Consider the following 12830-nt stretch of genomic DNA (forward strand, 5'->3'; position numbering starts at 1 on the left):
GAATGGCTGAAACCATCAAATTAGCTATTGTCTGTTCTGGCTTGGAGACTGTGTAAAGCCATCATTGTGGTGTCATTTATAGTCAGAGGGGATGTCGAGATGCCTGGGCCCATATCTGGCTGTGTTGTTAGATGTGACCTTCAGAAAAGTCATGTGCTAGGTGATTCAGCTTCTCCAGCTGAGTATAAATAAAAAATGCTCAATCATTTGTAAATGGTGGACTCCAAATCATATACAGGATAACAGAAAGAAGGCAAAGATAAATTTAAAAAACAAAACAGACAAGCATAAAGATGAGAAGGTCTTAGTTGCAAGAAAGAGAAACAGAGGTTTAGGGATCTTCTTCCTGGGATCACTGTGCCTGCTATGTTGGACATTATTCTCTCTCCAATTTTTAATGAATGCAGATTCGTTGTTTCTGTGTTATGGGGGTCCTAATCTGCCTCTGTGCCCAAGTTCTATTGTTAAAACATCAAAGACCAACTGCTGGCTGAGATACAGTCCATATGAAAAGAGTGACCAGTGAATTTACTGCTTGACTTCATTCCCTTTAAATGGAACAGGCCCCATGGTCCTCTTTCAAAGCCCAATCATGGACATATATCTTCTTTATAGGACATCATGTACAATAAAGTGAAGCAATAACTTCTTTTTGTTAAAATAAAGAATACCTTTGAGACTCCTATGAGATGAACATTCCATTTAATAAACATCACTGTGGTTACACATTCTCAAACTCTCCTAGCATTCTAACCAGAAGTCCTAGCCCCTTGCATTCTACATGATCATTTTCCTGTACTAATTAAGTTATATTTTGGGACTTCAACCCCATTCCTCTGACTTACCTTGTTTCAGGACAGAAACAACTGAATGACTTCAGCATCACTGAAATAAAGCAAACTGAGTTCATATCCCCACTAATCATTAACTGACTTGTGACTACTCTACTTATGGAATAAACATTTTTATTGAGAGCCAAGTCTATTTTTAAGGGCTGGGATCAGTTACACACAGCACCACCAATGTCCACAAGGACATCACTCCTTCATTTAAGACCCTTGAATTCTGAAATCCCAGGAGATTTTTAAGTATTTACAGATGCTAGCACTGTGGGCAATCATTGGTTTCTGTATTGAAAGGAAACAGAAGAACTTCAGTCCTATATTAAAGGAAAGGCAAAGTTGATTGTATATAAGTGAAAATCCACTGTAACATAAATGACTACTTCAGAATGGCATGGGGACCCCCAATGCAGGCTGATAATGGTCTTCAATAAAAACCACTCAGCTGGTCACCACCGGGCTACCCCAGGACTACTCTTTTGGTGACCGAATCACTTATCAGCACAGGGGAAACTGAATATTTAAAATAATAGCAAATTCATCCAGCCTCATCTAGCTTAGCCTTCTGCTCAATTCATTATTCTGGAAAAAATTCAGTTCTGCATACCTTGCTTTAAATAGGCTAAATAATGAACAGATATTTTCTTCTCTCCCGTCACAAATCACATACTGTCTGAAAACCTAGTCTCACAGCCGAGTCTAGACTTTCGTGGGGTAAATCACCTATTAGAAAAACACCTGTTAAAAGAAGTAGTTTGGTGAATTTAAAAAAAATCCAGCAACAAGAAGAGGTCACTTTACTTCATTTAGAAATGCAACAAAATCACAAGAACATAATAGTAATAACAGTAAGTTCTGAATGACAGATGATAAAACGCTGGATGAGAATTTCAGTAAGACAGACTGTTTCTGCACACTGTCTATCAAACCTAGTAATTTAAAGGTGAATGGAAGAAGGAAGGAAGGAAAGAAATAAAGAAAGGAAAAGAAAAGAAAGAAATCTGCCCAGAAGTTATTCACCATATTTTTCACACACTAAGCAAATGCCCTATTGAGATGTATTTGGTTGCAGTAAGCACCTAACAAATTATAGTTCTAGTACTGTAGATCACATTTTCTATTTTAGTTTTAGTTTTTCTATATACCTATAGCATATCTGCTGGCCTTTTAAATTGAATTTGGGCCTGGAGCCTACAGTTGGTATTGATAGCTCCCAGGACATTTCCTAATGGGCTTATTGCTAGTTTCTCGGTGCAAAATTGGGATTCCCCTGACACCATCACGAAGCTGGGTTTATAGTGGCCTTGGGGCAGGCTTGAATATTAAACCTGAAAATACACTGCTCCTGCCACCTCCTCCTCCCCTTACAAAAACCTTTGGAAGGAGTCTCTTTGTGGGTTTATTAATAATAATAGCTACCATTTATATAATGCTTTAAAGTTTGCAAAGTACTTTGGGGGAGGGGAAGGAAACAAGCATTTGTTAAGCACCTAGTATGTACCAAGGTACTAAACAAATAGTTTTGTTTGAGCCTCATAACACCCTTTCTCCACTGTACTACTGAGCTGCCTCTAGCTTTATGGATATTATTTCATGTGAGCTTAATAGTTAGAATTTATATAGCACCTTAAGGTTTACTAGGTGCTTTACAAATATTATCTCATTTTATCCTCACTACAATCCTGGGAGATAGGTGCTGTTACTGCCCCCATTTTACAATTGAGAAAACTGAGACAGAAAGAAGTTATGTGACTTGCCTGAGGTCATTCTGCTAGTAAGTATCTGGATTTGAACTCAAATCTTCCTGACTCCAGACCCAGTGCCACCGTGTAGATGGCTAGGGGCTACAAATATAAATAAGACACCGTCCCCATATGATGGTTAAGTTCCTTTCCTATTAAATTCTAAGTGTTAGAGAGAAAGGGAATGTGTCTTCTACTTTGTAGTTTCCTCAAAACAATTCTGTGAATTAAGTACTATTATTATCATCACTATTTAATGGATAAGGAAGTGGGGCTTAAGTGGTTAAGTGACTCATTCAGGGTCATACAACTGTCTAAGGCAGGTTTGAACTCCAATCTTCCTAATTCTAATCTCCACTTATCAGACAATGGTCCTGTAAGGAAAATGCTTGGTAAATTACAAAATGTTATATGAATGTGAACTATTATTATTAATAACTTTTATCAAATAGAAATAACAAATCACACTTACATAGCACTCTCCCACTCTCACTCCTTTGAGGTAGGTAGTAAGAGTATCCACATTTTGCAGATGAAAAAACCGAGGATTAGCCTCTAAACTTTGTGGATTCTACCACAACACTGTATTCATCCATCCTCCTCCTCTCCAGTCATATGGTCACCAACCTATTTGGGACCTTCCTCATCTGTCACCCGGACTATTACAATAGTCTCCTAATTGATCTCCCTGCATCATTTCTCTCATCCCCTAATCCATTCTTACTAAGCTTCCAAATTAGTATTCCTAAAGCACAAGTTTAGCCATGTCACTGCTGTGTTAAGTGGTTTCACTGGTTCTTTAATGTCTCTACTATAAAACACAAACTTCCATTGAGCATTCAAATCCCTTCACTGCCTTTCCCTTTCCTATCTTTCCAGAAACTCTATGGTCCAGCTAGACTGGCCTGTTTGTAGTTCCTCACATGTGACAGTCCATTTTACATCTCCATCCTTTTCCCAGGCTGTCCGCCACATCTAGAATGCATTCTCTTCTTTCTTTTCACCTTTTGGAATATGTAACTTCCTTCAAAGCTTGGCTCAGAGGGTCACTTCCCTCACCAGGCCTTTTGTTGTCCACCTAGTTGCCAGTTAACTCCTCCAAATTACTTTGTATCTTCTTCTCTGTGTATCTATTGCTATCCCTTCCAGTCAATTGGAAACTCCTCAAGACTGGAGGGATTCTGTGTCTCCATTTCGTGGAGCAGTAACTGGCACATAGCAGACCGCTTACAACACCTGCTGCATTGACTTAGATGATCTGAAGTAGATCTGTAGACTCATATGAAGATTGCAGACTAAAGTTATACAGCCAAAAAGAGTAAGCAGCAGGACCTGAACCAAATTCTTCTGACTCTAAGTCTCATATTCCTTCTATCACACTGTGAGAAACTATAAAATAATCTGTTGTCTTCACAGATATTTCTTATACAAGGCATTCCCTCTGAAAGAGGGTGGGAAAATGTTTAAAACTATATTAAACTAAGCCCCAGGGTTGTGTTCACCTTTGCTGCTGTTCAATGTCCTACCTCTATGTAGGGTAACTAGGCAGCACAGTGGATGGAGTGCAGGGCCTGAAGTCAGGAAAACTCATCTTCCTCAGCTCAAATCTGGTCTCAGATACCTACTAGCTAGGTGACCTCGGGCAAGTCACTTAACCTATGTGCCTCAGTTCCTCATCTATAAAATGAGGTGGAGAAGGAAATGGCAAACCATTCTAGTATCTCTGCCAAGAAAACTCCAAATGGGGTCATGAAGAGTCATAGACTGAAAAACTCCACAAGAACCACAACACCTCAGTGCAGCTGATAGAATAGGCTGGTTATAGGTAGTAATTTTTTAAAAAAATATTAAGAGAGTAGAACTTGGGGCAGCTCGGTGGCACAGCGGATAGAGTACCAGTCCTGGAATCAGGAGGACTTGAGTTCAAATCCAGCCTCAGACACATAACACTTACTAGCTATGTGACCCCGGGCAAATCACTTAATCCCATTGCCTAGCCAAAAACAAACAAAAAACAAACAAACAAACAAACAAACAAACAAAACCAAGAGAGTAGAACTGTTATATTCTCTATAGACCCAAAAATGTCCTTTCCTTCATGGATGGTATTATCTGCTGCTGCTGCATAGACAATATGGGGTTAGCAATAATAGAGAGAGTACTATGGAAGTTGTTTTTGGGTAACAGAATGCATGGAAGGGAATATGCCACAAGCGTCTCCAAGGCCAGGAAGAACTAGTTAACACTGTTGGCTTGTTTTTCCTTCTGGCCAGTTCACAAATGACGCACACAAGTCTGTGTTTGGGGAGTTGATGTTGTGCTATATTTGTCAAGGAACCCTGGGCTGTCTGTTTCTGCAAATAGCAAATGTTCCCACTCACAGTTGGGGACTCCCCACCATTACCCATCCTGTCAACCAAAAACAACTGACCACATTTCAGTTTCTCCAAAGATAAATGACTCGTCACCTCCTAAAATGGGACTATATTAAGACTCCCCAAATTGCAGGTGTCACCCCTGACACTTGAAATTTGGGAATTCTCTTTATAACAGTCCTGGGAGAGATTATGACATCCCACCTCAGATATAGCCTGAAATACCTTTCTACCCAAATCACACTAATTTCACCCTTGTCAACCTACAATTCTGACATAAAGCTTTAGATGAGCCATCAAGGACTGAGATGAAACTCTGCCAATTGTCTCTATCCCTGGAAATTTCTCTATAACTTCACCACTCTTGTAGTTCTAGAGGCATAACTATTACCAAATAATATCCTTCACACATAAGGATAAATAGAATCACACAACATTACTAGGACATGTTTATTGAGTTGTTTCTATTGCAGTGGGGATGATCTTACCACATTTATCATCTTTTGGTAGGTATTTCAAAAAACGACTGGTAGGTTTAAGTTAGAAGAAGAGAAGCAGGTCATGAAAAGTAATAAAGGGAATCATAAGAATCACACTCTAACCTCCTGAATTGACAGGTATCATAGTAAAATGAATCAGTTTTATCCCATATGTTCACTGTTATTTATTAAGTACTTACAGAAAAAGGATAAGACTGAAGTATAATGAGAAGGGAAATAAAAACTGGTGATTTTTAAATTAATGAATCTCCCTCTCCTGCCCTTTCTCTGCACACAAAATAAGTTTAGGACTTTTAAACTGACACCCTTTTCCCTCCCCTAAACAAGCTCATGCTTTTTAGGGGATTGAGTATAGTAGAGATAAATAAGAAAAAAGCATCCTTGACTGCCACTGGAAGAGGTAATTTTAATATCATCTTTTTTCCCTTATCACACCCTGAGCAAGGCCTTCAAAAGAAAGATCTCCCTCAAGGAGAGGCAGAAATAAAAGAACCACAAAGATGATCAAAGGATTGTAAAGCAAGCCCACTGGTTACTTTGTTAATCTACAAAATGGGAAGATTTGCACTAACTATATAACAACGATTCTGTGAAAAGAACTGGGAGAATATAGAAGGGTTATTCATGATATTCAGATGGTATATATGGAAAGTCTTCATGAGAGGCTGGTATACTGTTTTCCCACCACCTCCCACTGCAGACAGAAAAAAAGAACCAAAATAACTTTAATTTATAGCATAAAGTATTTGAGTTAGATGAATAAGAAAAAAAAACATTTTTGTCAAGGATAGTTCTTGAAAACACTGGGAGTGAATCAGAAGTGATAAAGGTTATATTTGTAAGACATAATACTCAGGTTTCTTTTAGCTTCTAAGCTAAAACAGTCCAACTTAGAAATTAATTTGTTCTACTAAACTTGGGAAAACTTGTAAGCACTTAAGAAATGTTGGTTGAATTGAAGTTCTGTGAAAATTAAGGAGGAGGAAGTTCCCTTAAATACTATGGCAAATCAAGTCATGGAAGTTGTCCATATTGTACTTGTCATTGGTGATTTACACCTCCATGCCCTTGACAAGCTGGGGGGGAAAAGATGAAAAAACATGACAGTGTGGTATATTTTGAAAAAAGAAACAAATAGATACACACTTTAAGCTTAGGAGCAGAGTGAAACTTGTTTATTTTCTTTTTGAAGTGTCCTGTCATAGAGGATGTGATCCCTTTAAACTTTCCAAGGCAGTTTGTAAAACAAACAAGTTGTTAAGGGGTTGCTAAGGAAAATCAGACCAGACCTGAAAATTGCATCTGCATTGCATGTAAATTGCATGTAAAGGTTAAATAAACAACCTCAAACCTAAAGGAGAGAAGGCAGAGGGTTCCTCAATATCTAGGCTAGGGAGTAAAGTGAAAAAATAGGTACTTGAGATTGGAGGTTCCTATGCTTTTTAGGCAGAAGGACAGTCTCTTGTCTTCCTAGTTTGAATAAAGGAGAAGAGCAGCTCTTAGAGCAAGAAGTCAGAAAGACAGACATGAAGATGGTACCTCTTTCTCATCCGCCCTGGCAGTTTTTTGCACATGTTATCTGAGAAAGGAGAGAATGGAAAAGAAGAGACTTCGGACTTGGCCAATAGCTGGGGGGATTTTAATGCTGACCAAGTCCTAAGCCTGGGAAACTGAGTACAAAAAATATTGGGAGGGGCTTTTTTCCACAAAATTTTAAGCAAGTGAATGAAAGAAGCTTATCCTTTCTCACGAAAGCCAAATAACTGAATTTTTTTTTTTTAAGGGAAGGGATAAGGAGTGACATTGCAGAGGTAAAGAGCTTTAACTGTTACTCTAAAAAAGATTTCTGTACTGATTTAAAAAAAATGTTTGCTCAAGTTTAGTTTATTTATAAATGTGAAGGAAGTTTAGTAGGAAGCTGCCACTTGGAATCTTGGTGATGCCCAGAACATCCTTACTGCTCCCTAGTGAGAGCATAACTGAGGCAAAAAAACAAACGAACAAACAAACAAACATACAAAATCAAACACACGCACGCGCGCGCGCGCGCGCACACACACACACACACACACACACAAACCCACTATCATTCCAAGTGCTGAAAGTGCAAAAACAACAAAATCAGTAGCTTTTGACAATAAACTTAAGCTTTCAACTCTAGGTCAAAAGGTAAATATTTTTTTAAAGATGGGGCAAAGATTTTTTTTAATGGGGCAAATAACCCCATAGGATCACAGATAAAGAGAGATCTAGAAATTTTTATACACATATATATGTAGAGAGAGACTGAGACAGAGAGATAGAGAGAGGCAGAGATGCAGAGACAGACACAGAGACGGAGAGAGATTAGACAGAGAGACACAGAGAGAGAGCTGGAAAGGATCTCAGAAACTATTTAGTCCAACCTCCTCATTTTAAAATGATGAAACTGAGTCCCAGAGAGATTAAGAGTCTTGACCAAGAGTCATATAAGTAGCAAGTAATGGAGGACGAAGGAAATACTACAGATCTACTCCAGAATTCATTTAGCCTACCAATATACAGTCAGTCAATAAACACTTATTAAGCACCTTCTATGAGTCAAACAGGGGGCTAAGCACAAGGAATACAAAGAAAAGTAACACAGTCCCTGCCCTCAAGGATCTCACAGTCCAATGGAGGAGGCAACATATAAACAACTATGTACAAAGAAGCTCTACACAGGATTTAAAAATCATGGCTATGCAGTGATGTTCTTATTATTCAAAGTTCAATTTTATTTTTGCAGCATAGGTCACTAAGGATGATTTTTTTTTAAAAAGATGAATGGTTAATGGGATTAATGTTCCTTGCCTTGTGTCAAAGGCAGAAAAACAACCAATTCAAACATCTTAAAACACTGGAATACAAGAACACTTTAGATGACACAAAAACAAACTAAGCAACTGTATAAATAATCTTGACTACTGTTAGATCAGTTGCAAGTCCCAATAGCCAAAAACAATAGACCTTATATAGAAGGATGCTTTAGAAGGGATGGCTAATTTACTACTATTTATGTAAATAGAGATTCTTTGGTATAGTTCCTTCTGGCTTCTACCTGCATAGTTTTGTTTGTATTTTTTTTGAACAGTGAAAACAAAAAAAATGAAAGCATATGCTTTCTAGCTTGCCATTGTGTAGGATTTTTAACCAAGTTTATGATACCTAAGAGAAGATTTACTGAGCCTACCTCTCTAGGAATAATTGACATTATTTTATTAACAGTGGACAGGAAACTGAAATAATAAAAATACAAGGTACAAACTCTGTTTGATATTTAAAGCTCTTCGAAATTTGGCTTCAAGCTATCTGAAGACTGATTTCACCACTGATTGATAGTAACGTCCTTTATATTCTCTGTACTCTAGCCAAACTCGGCTATTTACAGTTTCCAGTTCCTAACATTCCATCTCCTGCCCCTATGCCTTTCTATAAGCTGTCCTCCATGATTAGAATACTCTCCCCTCACCTCTGTCTCCTGGAATTCCTAGCTCTATTCAAAGCTCAGCTCAAGTTCCACTTCCTATAGGAAGCTTTCCTGATCCTACTATTATTAAGTGTTCTCCCCTCCCATTTCCCATTTACTTTGTTTTTAACTATATATATATATGTATGTATGTATATATGTATATATAAAGTCTGTCTGTCTGTCTGTCTGTCTGTCTGTCTATCTATCTATCTATCTCTTGCTATGTACATATTGTCCTCCCCTGACTCTCCCAGCAGAACATATGTTCTTTGAGAACAGGGATAGTTTTGCTTTCGTCTTTGTTTATCCATTGCCTACAAGTGCCTAGTATATAAGAAAGGACTTAACAAATGCTGCTTTTTGTGGCTGTCATAAGGACAAGTCTGCCTCCAGCTGGATTTTAAAATACACCTGTTCAGAATTTACATTTTTTTTATCAGGTCTGTTGCAATGAAAGCAACAAATAAATTCCTTTATTTATTTAGGTCAGGATCCCTCCATGTGGCCTGACACTATTCTTCATGCCTTTGTAGAGTAAGATAGCCAAGTAAATTGCTGTAATATCATTTCAGTCAGGAAGAATATAAAACTTTTATAACAAAGGACAAAACCAGGGGAAATATGAACAAAGCTGCTAAACTCATCATGTTGCTTAGAAGTCTTTGTATTTAACACACGACATAATAAAACATGGTTATAATATTTCTGAAAAGATTCAAAGTATTGGTTTTAGCAATCCCTTTGTATCCAAGACATTCAGGAAAGCATGTCTCCTAAATCCCCTATCTCTTTTACCCTTTAGTACAGCACTTTAATTTCTACTCTCCACCCCTCTTTGGAGAATAACATCCTTACGCACCCCCCCCCCACACACACACTTCCCATTTCCTCAGCTGTTTCTCTCATTATGTTACTGGCCTGTCAGAGAAGGCAAACTCAAGGTTATTCTAATGATAGCAAACACCTCATAAAGAAACCCACCAAATTTACTTTTCCACAGAACATCATTTTTATGGCTTTTCATGAGTCTATCAGGAAAGAAAGCATCATGTAGAAAATATGATTACCAGAAATCTTGAAGATATTAAAAATTGTTCCAATAATGTCAAACTACTAGACATATTTCAGCCTATAAGTCTGTCTACATTATATTCATACCTACCTCACAAGGACTGTTGTGAAGATCAGATGTGGTCAAGTCCTTGGAAAACCTTAAAGTGCTTTATAAATGTTAGCTATTATTAATGTTATTATCCTAGATTTTACTACATGAATTGTGATGTCAGGTGAACTGACAGTGAACAGTGAAACTGTTGACCAGAATAAAAAGATAATAGGGTAAAAGAAGTCATTAAGATTTCACAAATGCCTAAATTCCAAAGGGCTTTTAGGTTTAGAGTATATTTTCAATTACTTTAAAAAAAACCTTTCTAATTTTAAGGATAATCTGTATATTACTGATAATCAGTAAAGTTACCCTTACTGATCATCCTCCCTTAGGAAAATTTTTTATACATAAAGACATTAAAGCTGCTTTTAGAAGAAGGCAGGTTAAGTTGCAGTCAAGATTCCTCCCATCTGAATATTATATCTTAACTATCCCCAAGTGACCTGAGCTGAAGTCAGAAAGGACCAGTAGAGTTAGCCCTGGACAACTGAAAAGAGGAAGGCCCAAGAGAAATGCCCAGTGGCTTCTTGGCCATTATTGCACGTCTTTCCATCCAGGGCTCTAATTAGTCAAGTGTCATAAACTAGCCAGAAAGACTTAAGTGATCATTGGAATTATAAGGGCAGGAGGGGAAAAAAAAAAGTCAAGTTATGTCAGAAACAGTCTTGACATGTACAATCACTTAATTTGAACTTGCATTCATTCCATTCAACACCACCCTCCCAAACCCATTCTTTACCCATATAACACCCCCACCCCCATCGTTGTCAAGGGAAGAAGAAAATCCAAATTAATGCAACTACTGGGAAGGTGATGCTCCGGGAAAAGTAATTTATATAGTTCAGAGAGTCCTAGAGGATGAATCTGACTCTAGAAGCTCAAGCTCAGGTGAGATTGGGATGACAGGTGCAGCAAGAAGCTCCCCAGCTTCCTTACCTCCAAAATTGGCTTTCTCACCTTTTCCTCCCTTCAGAAAGTGGGAAAAGGTGAACATTGCACTTACCCAGGGCAATTAGAGGGGGGGTGGGAGGAGTGCACTGAATTTGTAGTCAAGAGGACCTGAGTCGCCGTTCTGAGGTTCTGTTACCTGTGTGACCTGGGCAAATCACTCTCCCCACCTTAATTTCCACATCCGTAACATGAGAAGTCAAACTACATAATCTCTAAAGTCCCTTCCAGTTCTAAAGTCTAAATACTGCCTTCAGGACCATTCAAATAGCCAGTTTCCCCAGGCCTGGCATCCAAACTGAGTAAAAAGCTGTAAGGAAACTTGTAGAGCTTTCAGGGTCCGTGAAGAACGCGATCATACTGTGTTCTTAGAGTGGCAGTCGGGTTCTTGCTGGCGCCCAAGTATCCAAGAGAGCCAGTGGGTCGTGTCATAATTCCAACTCACCATGCCCACGTTTGGAATCCTGCCCCCCCCCTGCGGTCCCCCCCCCGCAACTAAAGTCGCCTTCTCCCTCTCTCTTGCCTCTCCTCTAGGCCTTAGAACCTAGACTCGAGGAAACCTCTAAACTGTGAATATCAAGCTTTTGTTTCCATTATCCATTAAGCCCTTCTCTTTCGAGGTCTGATCAATGGGCTCCTGCAGCCGCTCCACCCCTCCCAATCCATCTCAATACCGCCTCCCTTAACGGTCTTACCTAGCATGCTTTCCCTCATCCACAACCTTGGCACTCTCCCCACTGACTCGTATGGTTCGGGGCGATCAACTCTGTCCATTTCACTCCACAAATCTAGTCGGGGTAATGGTACGTCCTACCTCCCAGCACAGGGCCACCTCCAGCCCACCCCAGCCCAACTGACCTCTCACCTGGGCCAGAATAATTGGAAGCTACGCAACTTCCCTAGGGGTAACTTCGTCCCTCTCCCCCAAGCGCACAAGGTATCTCATCCAATTCAGCCTCGAAGAACCTGCAATATCCACCCCTGGCCATTCTCTCCGATCTCAACCGTCAAGTCCTCAAGCATTCTCGTCTCTGCAGAGCGTTCCTCCTCCACTACAGCAGCCGCTCCTCTGAAACCTTCCCGCCCCCCTCCCCAGTCCCCAGCACTTCGCAGGGGTGGGGGGCCAGCCCCTGACTCACTCACCTGAAGTTGTCCCTGGCTGGAGTTTCTAGGGGCTGCGTTCGGCCCGTCTGCGCCGTTACCCCGCAGTACTGTGATGTGCAAGGTGAGCAGCAAAAGTCCCAGAAGCAGCAGCAGCTCCGCAGCCAGTCGGACCATTCTCTTCAGCCGAGCGGCTTTAGGACCCCGCGGGGCGGGCGGTGGCAGAGGCGGCGGCGGCGGGGGCGGAGGAGGTGGCGGGGGTGGAGCCGGGGCCGGGGCCGGGGCTGCTCCGGGGGCTACTGCGGCCGCCGCCGCCGCCGCGGCTGCTACTACCGCCGCCTCCTCCGCCGCCAGCGCCGCCCCCGCGGGACCCCCTCGCTCCGAATCCGCCGCGCTAGGGGAGGCGCAGGCGGTGGCGGGCGAAGCCGGGGCTGGGGAGGAGGAGGACGGGGTGGAGGAGCAGGAGGAGCCGCCGCCGCCGCCGCCACACCACGGCGGAGCCACTGCGGGGCAGAGGGCGTCCAAGCCGGCGGAGAAAACCCCGGCGCTGCCCGACGGGGATGGGGAAGGGGGCAGGGGGCTGCCGAGAGCCCGCGCTGGGGAATTGGACACGGTGGCCACCCTGCGGCCAGCGGGCTGCGGAGGCGACTTTGCAGAAGCACTG

General features: G+C 41.1%; 1 protein-coding gene across 1 annotated transcript in view; it reads right to left on the reverse strand.

The window, feature by feature from the left end:
- The window catches only part of ISM1 (isthmin 1), a 101562-nt gene extending 89201 nt beyond the window's left edge, over positions 1-12361 (reverse strand). The window contains exon 1 of the mRNA XM_027840383.1: positions 12209-12361. Within this exon, the coding sequence (XP_027696184.1) occupies positions 12209-12343 (135 nt within the window). The 5' untranslated portion in view covers positions 12344-12361. The remainder of the gene's footprint in view (positions 1-12208) is intronic.
- Between the last annotated feature and the right edge of the window lie 469 nt (positions 12362-12830).

The sequence above is a fragment of the Vombatus ursinus genome, unplaced genomic scaffold, assembly GCF_900497805.2.
Source record: "Vombatus ursinus unplaced genomic scaffold, bare-nosed wombat genome assembly UNPS02014841.1, whole genome shotgun sequence".
In the NCBI taxonomy this organism is placed as follows: Eukaryota; Metazoa; Chordata; class Mammalia; order Diprotodontia; family Vombatidae; genus Vombatus; species Vombatus ursinus.